This window comes from Myotis brandtii, unplaced genomic scaffold (assembly GCF_000412655.1).
Source record: "Myotis brandtii unplaced genomic scaffold, ASM41265v1 scaffold698, whole genome shotgun sequence".
In the NCBI taxonomy this organism is placed as follows: domain Eukaryota; kingdom Metazoa; phylum Chordata; class Mammalia; order Chiroptera; family Vespertilionidae; genus Myotis; species Myotis brandtii.
This window is the reverse complement of record NW_005370731.1, coordinates 1356765-1363880: the sequence shown is the minus strand read 5'-3', so window position 1 is coordinate 1363880 and position 7116 is coordinate 1356765. Positions and strand designations below refer to the sequence as shown.

General features: G+C 49.3%; 1 protein-coding gene and 1 pseudogene across 1 annotated transcript in view; one reads left to right on the top strand and one right to left on the bottom strand.

Annotated features, from left to right (window-relative positions):
* On the bottom strand, nt 1-6924 carry LOC102241299 (annotated as a pseudogene).
* Nucleotides 6422-7116, top strand: part of LOC102257170 (apoptosis-associated speck-like protein containing a CARD) — a 1697-nt gene continuing 1002 nt past the window's right edge. Inside the window, exon 1 of the mRNA XM_014529790.1 lies at nt 6422-7108. Coding sequence (XP_014385276.1) covers nt 6923-7108 — 186 coding nt within the window. The 5' untranslated portion in view covers nt 6422-6922. The remainder of the gene's footprint in view (nt 7109-7116) is intronic.

Below are 7116 nucleotides of genomic sequence, written 5' to 3'. Positions count from 1 at the left end.
TTAAGCACTCTGCATTTCTTTGCCAATCTTGTAGCTGAGTATCTTGTTCCAGTCGATTTTTGTGCGGGTAACTGGAAGCTGCCGGCACAAGGCCTTGAATGTGGTGTCCGACATTGTTTGATCATTTTCACTAATTGCTGTCTGATACTCATTTTCTGCATGTTCTATGATTTTAATAAACTCCTTGGCAGTTTGTGCTTCATTCGAAACAGTTACTGAATCCTGTACGTCTTTATGACTAACCAACTGAACATTGCCATCTTCATAATAGTGTACCTGAATCTTAAGTACTCCAACCACCTGGGCTGTAGGCGGTGTGATGGTGAACTTGACTGTACCTAAGAAGAAAGAAGTGATATTTGGCTGGCTAATGCCCTCAAAGAATGGGTAAAGGAAAGCAATTAAATACTCTCATAATGAAACAGGCAGATACTTAACAGTACAGAAGCCACTGGAATAATGGTCTTTCACATAGGCCCTTAAAGCGCTGTCACAGGATTCTCTCCAAGACTTCAGATCTCCATCTACTTCCTCTGGCTGGGGGACACTTGCTTCTTTCCATAAGTGATCAAACTTAAAGGGAATTTTGCCCTAACCGGTTTGGCTCAGTGGATAGAGCGTCAGCCTGTGGACTGAAGGGTCCCGGGTTGGATTCCGGTCGGGGGCATGTGCCTTGGTTTCGGGCACATCCCCATCCTGGCCCTTGAATGCATTAGCTATGTGGTTTGGGACATGATAATCTTTATGTACCTCAGTTTCCTCTTTTGTAATATTGACATTTCTTTTGTAATTGTAATATTGAAATTGAGATATTGAAACTGAACACAGGTCTAGCTGCCTGCTGAAATAAATAAATAAATAAATAAATAAATAAATAAATTCCCCTGGGGGTGCATGAGTGATGAATTAGCAGCTATGCATACCTTCTCCTCATCCGACACCTGATCCTCGAAGTGGGCCACCTTGGTCTCTCAAAGGAAGATCTTTAGCCAATGTCACTTTTTCAGTGCAGTTTTTCCTAACTCCCTGATATTAAATCTCACGTCTCCCTTCCCTGCTTTCCTTGTCTTCATAACATTTATCACCACCTGACATGCAAAATATTTAACTTCGTTTTTCGCCCGTCTCCTCCTACCAGCATACGTGTGTTCACTGCTTGTCTCCAACTTAAAAGTAAGTGTGTGGCACCCAGCAGGTGCTCAGTACATACTCAGCAAAGAAATCAACACAGGAGCTTCTGGCCTCCCAGGCACCCCCTCTCAGCCTTTACCCGGATTTGCTCTTTTCCTCGACCGCTCTCTGTCTCTCAGAGTTTCTGTTTCTGTTTCAGTCACTTAACTTCCTCTTTGGACTCTCTCTTTGCCTCTCTCTCGGGATTTTAATATTCATGTTTATGTGTTTTACACCAAATTTGCACACAAGGTGTTCTGGATCAGAGACAGACTTCTCATTAATTACTCACAGTAAGTGGTAAATGTTTAGCCCCCTGTGCCCTGGGATGATGGGATGAGAGCCAGGTCCATTAACCTGTGAGAGTAGCCAGATACCCCATAGGTGAGCAACAAAAATTATTTTTCCTGCCCTAGCTGGTTTGGCTCAATGGATAGAGCGTCGGCCTGCAGACTGAAGGGTCCCAGGTTCAATTCCAGTCAAGGGCACATGGTCCGGGGTGTGGGCTCAATCCCTAGTTGGGGGCATGCAGGAGGCAGCCAATCAGTGATTCTCTCTCATCATTGATATTTCTATCTCTTTCTCCCTTCCTCTCTCTGAAATCAATAAAAATATATTAAAATCAATAAAAAATAACTATTTTTCCTGCTTTTTAAGGGGAAGGAGGCACCCTGGCTGGTGTGGCTCAGCTGGTTGGGCATCAGCACCTGCACCAAAAGGTTGCTGGTTTGATTCCTGGTCAGGGCACATGCCCAGGTTGTGGGCTCGAATCCCCATGTGAGTGTGAAGGAGGCAGCCAACTGATATTTCTCTCTCTCTAAAAATCCATAAATTTTTTTTAAAAAACATATTTTTATTGATTTCAGAGAGGAAGGGATATATATAGAGAGAAAGGCAGAAACATCAGTGATGACAGAGACACCTCAATTGGTTGTCTCCTGCAGGCACTGCAACCAGGGCCAGGGATCAAGCCTGCAACTGAGGCACGTGCCTTTGACCAGAACCGAACCTGGGACCCTTCAGCCTGCAGGCCAACGCTCTATCCACTGAGCCAAACCAGCTAGGGCAAAAAAAATATCTTTTTAGAGGAGGGAGGAGGCAACTGTCCCCCTCCTCTGCTTAAATGTCTAAATAAATCTCCTCAGGAGTCAGGATAGCTCCTTGCACATCTTGGCTTTTATGACAAGTCTCCGAGCTCTGGACTTGTCTCCAAGCCCTGGGGCTCATTTCTTCTGGAATGCTTGAAGATCTTGCTTGGTGCACGCTGGCCTGATTAGGAAGCTACTCCAGGCTGCCTGGCACCTTGGGGCTTAGCCTAGGAACTTTGTTAAGCTGTAATCACTTGGGCCCCTCAGGAAGAGATAAGAGTTTTACTATTTTTTTGAATGGGAGCAATTACCTGAACAAATGACTCCAGACTGAATCTCCTGATATGTGAGCAGTCTCAGGGAGCTAAGGCTTTCTCCCAGGATCCAGAGAAGTCTGATTTCCCCACTGGATCTCTAAGTCTCTGGTTGTCTCTCTGCCACTTTTGATGGCTCGGACTTGGCCTGGGGTTGGCAAACAGGAGGGCAGTAAAGGTAAGAGCATACCTGGAGCTGGACTCTGAAACCACAAGCCACTTCACTTTGGCTCAGAAAGTCAACATCCCGAAGGTAGGCCTCACCTGGAGTTTTCATCCCTGCCAGGCTGGGGCTGAAAGAGTGGGAACCCAGGACAGGGAGGAGACCGTCAACTCATTCCCTTTCTGTAGATGAGCCTGGTCTGACCTCTGACCATGGGAAGGGACATGGATTGTCTACAACAGATTGGAGGACGAGAAGGGGCCAGGGATCATGTCTAGCGGAGGAGAGGAGGACAAGTGTCGCTGACCCTAAGACAGGGCTGGGGCCCAGAGCTCCGAGGCTGCAGGTGTTAGGTTGTCCTAAGGGAGAGCATCCCAAGAGCTGGAGTGGCAAGTGCAGCGGGAGATGAGAGCCCCTTGTATTGGATACATGCAAAGGAAGCCAGAACTCCCCAAGCAGGACCGCTGCAGAAGCACGTCCTGAATGCTGACACCACGAGCTCAGGAAAATCGCCTCCCTCTCTGGGCTGCAGCATCTTCAGCTACAATATAAGGATAAGGACGATAAGAACACCAGCCCTGTAGCCTTGTCATGGGGATTAAACTAGACAATATAAGTAAACACCAGGTGGGGGTGCTGGCACCAAAGGGTTTAGGAAGGGCTAGGTTAAAACTTGACTCTGCTCTTTCCTTGTTGTGTGACCTTGGGCAAGTTATTTAACATGATTTACTCACCTGTAAAATGAGGGTTATTTAAGGATCAGAGCATTGGATTGTTATGAAGATTCAACAAGCTAATTCATGTAAAGCACTTAGAACAATGCCAGGCCCATAGAAAATGTTCACTAAATGTTGGCAATTGATATCATTACAATTATTATTATAGAAAATGTTCACTAAATGTTGGCAATTGATATCATTACAATTATTATTACTAATTATTCCAATGAATCTTCCCTGCATCATCCCCAAATTGAGGAACTGAGGCTCAGAAACTTCAATAATGACAAAGGCACCTACTATGTGTCAGGCCTGTTCCAAGCACTTCACAATTCTTAATCCATTTATAAGCTCCTAAATCCAGTTGTAACCTTATAATAACCTCATCATTATTCCTATCTGACAGGGAGGCCATGAGGCACAAAGAGATTAAGTGACTTGCCCAATTCCTGGAAGTCTATGGGCCCTCTGGACCCAGAAGGCCCAATCTGGCTCCAGCAATCAAAGGATTACTTTGTTGGGTGGAGGGTCACACCCAGGAACCAACTTACCACCAACTGCTCTGGCTCTAATCCAGGGGGCAAGGGTGGGCCAAGAGGTAAGACTAGGAGGTTCTTTTCTGCCAGGGGTCAAAGCTCAGAGCTCTGAGACTTCCCCCAGAAAAGGGGGTCAAGGCAGAAGTGATTACCATGGATTCCCAGAGGGCTGCCCAAGCCCCCTATTCCCCACCCTCCCAGGGCAAACCAACTGGCAGTCTCCAGGAATGAGCAGGCTCTACCTCTACCTCTACCTCCCTGGGGGACCCTGGGCAACTTACAGTCCTTTTCAATGAGGTGAGCCTATTCATGAAACAGCATGCAGAGCCCAGAGAGGGGCTGTGACCTCCCTACGTCACACAGCTAAGAGGCAGAGGGCCTGGGAATCAAATGTGAGTGGGTCTGACACCCCTTCTCTCCTGCTTGTCCCACTGTTCCGCAGTCTTCGAAGAGGAGGAAGTTACTGTTAGCATTACTGTTACTGCAATGCCTGCCCTCCGGAGCGTGTTTGTGGACAGTCTGGAGGAGGCATAAATTCCCTTATACATAACTCTCCAAGCAAGTTGTCAATTTTTGAGGACAGACATGGAACTTTAAAATGGTGGTTGGCATCTGGGCCTAGGAGTCAGATGGACATGGGTTCAACCTGTTTTCTCAGGTGTTACCAGCGTAGGCTTCCAGGGTAATTTCTGAAAAACCTCAGTTTTCTCCTCTGGAAGGTGGGCTAAATACACATGCCTCATAGGGCTATTGGGAGAATTCAATGAGATTATGAATGTTACGTGCTTAGCACGGTGCCCGGAACATAGTACATTAAAGAAATGAAAGCTGTTGTCACTATTATTTGTCTTTCACCAGCACTTATCATGGGGTTGGGCATCTAGTAGATCCTTAATACCTGTTCTTAGAATAACATAGATTCTTCCCAAACCTGGGTCCTCCAGAGTTCAGTGTCTACAATGTTCTCCTAGAGCACAGGCACCTATCAAGCAGCACCACTTGCTCCCACTGAGTTCCAGCCTGAAACCACTGCAGGAGTGAGGCTTCCAGTTCTAGGAGAGGAACGGCTGTGTGTCCCGGGCCCCTTGTCCCTTTGCCTCCTTGCGACATCTCACCAAAGTGCTGGCACTTGCTCTGAGGAGATGTCAGGTGAAAACCACAGCAGGTTCTCCTGTGTATGAGCAGGAAGGTGACTGGGCTTGGATGCCAGGGGCAAGCTGGGCCCAAAAAGAAGGCTCCTGGGTGGTGATATGCAGGGATAAGGGAAGAGGCACAGTGTCCCTTATCTAATCTTAAGGGTCGGGACTCATGAAACTCACATTCTGATGAATTGAGATGAATGCCAGATAAATAAACAAACAAATGGATGTGCAACATGTCAGGATCACATCACTAGAAGGAATGGTGATTGTTACAGCGCCGTTGAAAGGGATAAATGGAGTCCCAGTACCCGACTAGGAACAAGAGCCAGAATTCCAACTGGGGACCGCACGGCTTCAAGGCCACAGTCCTTCAGCTCCTGGGAGCTGCGAGGCACCCCTTCCAGTTACTGGTACCCTCCCTTGAGCCATAGAGCCATTCACTCATTGTTGATTCCACGAAGATTTATTGAGCACTTACTACCGGCCAGGAACGGTTCTGGATGCTGTAGCTGTAACAGTGATGTGGACAGGCATGATGTGAGGCTAGGAAGACTGGTACTAAACACACACACTGAGTTAGTGCAATGCAGCCACAATTGCTATGAGAGCTACAGGTAAGGAGCAGGTGTTATGAACTACTCTGGGAGGCATTCTAAACCTGGTCTCCCTGAGAAGGTGACATTTAACTTGAGACCTAAAGTCTCAAGAGCTTATCAGGCAATGAGTGAGGGAACAGATTTCAGGTTGAGGGAGCAGCATGTGCAAAGACTGAAAAGCAGCAGAGGCGCCTGGCACATCTGAGGAACTGAGAGGCCAGTGTGGTTGGAACTGAGCTGGAAGGAGAACAGGATGTGGTGCAAGACAAGGCTGTGAGACCCACAGGGCCAGACCAACCGCGCCTTCCCAGCCGTGTGAAGAGCAAGCGAAGGATTCTGGGCACAGCTTGGCCTCCAATCCCCAAGCTTTCACCTGCTCACCTGGGGCAAACCACCCAGAGTGACTCCCACCCATGGCTTTCCCTCCAGTCCAGAATTTTCTCAACTATTACAAGTGTCTCTTGTCATCGCGTCCCCAGAACCTCGGCTCCTGGGACCAAATCCTGGCTCTCCCAGGAAGTCCTGACAAGGTTTCAGGAGCCACTGGGTAGCCCCGGTCATGCTGGAATATTTACTAAGTGGATAAGCGGGTGTTATCTCCATTTTACAGGTGAGGAAACGGAGGCTGAGAGATAAAGTACACACAGCTATTCTCCTCCCTTTTTTTAATACCTCATTTCCCCCCAGTATGTGGAATTGGGAGCTACAAGGTTCTGGCTGTTAGGATTCTGATTCTAACATCCTCTGGCATGTGAGAGAGGATGCTAAGGTTCAGGGGAAGGGGGAGATGTCGGGGCTTCTGAATTTCAAGATTCTAAGCCTTGGCACGCCAGTAAACTGGGTTCCTGGTCCGTGCCAGCTAGTGCAAGCCTGGAGTCGCGGGCACCACCCATGAGCGCCTCCCTCTCCCGTCTGGTCTCCCGTGTCCCACCTGGCGGACCAGCTGGAGGATCGGTTCCTGGCGCCCCCTCTCCATGGCCAAGGGACTGGCACCGGAGGCCTTGGGAGTGGAGGCGGCGGGAGAAGGGACACAGGGCTAGTCTGGGATGACCTAACTCCCACCCCAGGGCAACGGGCTGGGGCAGAGGCGGTGTCGGAGAAGGCGGGAAGCTGCAGGTCCCGCCCCAGAGGAGACTTCCTGGTGGGCGGATACCCCGGTGAGCTGCAGCCGCGGCGGCGGGGGACCCCGGCGCCATGGCGGGCACGCGGGACGCCATCCTGGATGCGCTGGAGGAGCTGACCGCTGATGAGCTCAAGAAGTTCAAGATGAAGCTGCTCTCCGTGCCCCTGCGCGACGGCTACGGGCGCATCCCGCGGGGGGCACTACTGCCCATGGACGCCGTGGACCTGGCCGACAAGCTCGTCAGCTGCTACCTGGAGGCCTGGGC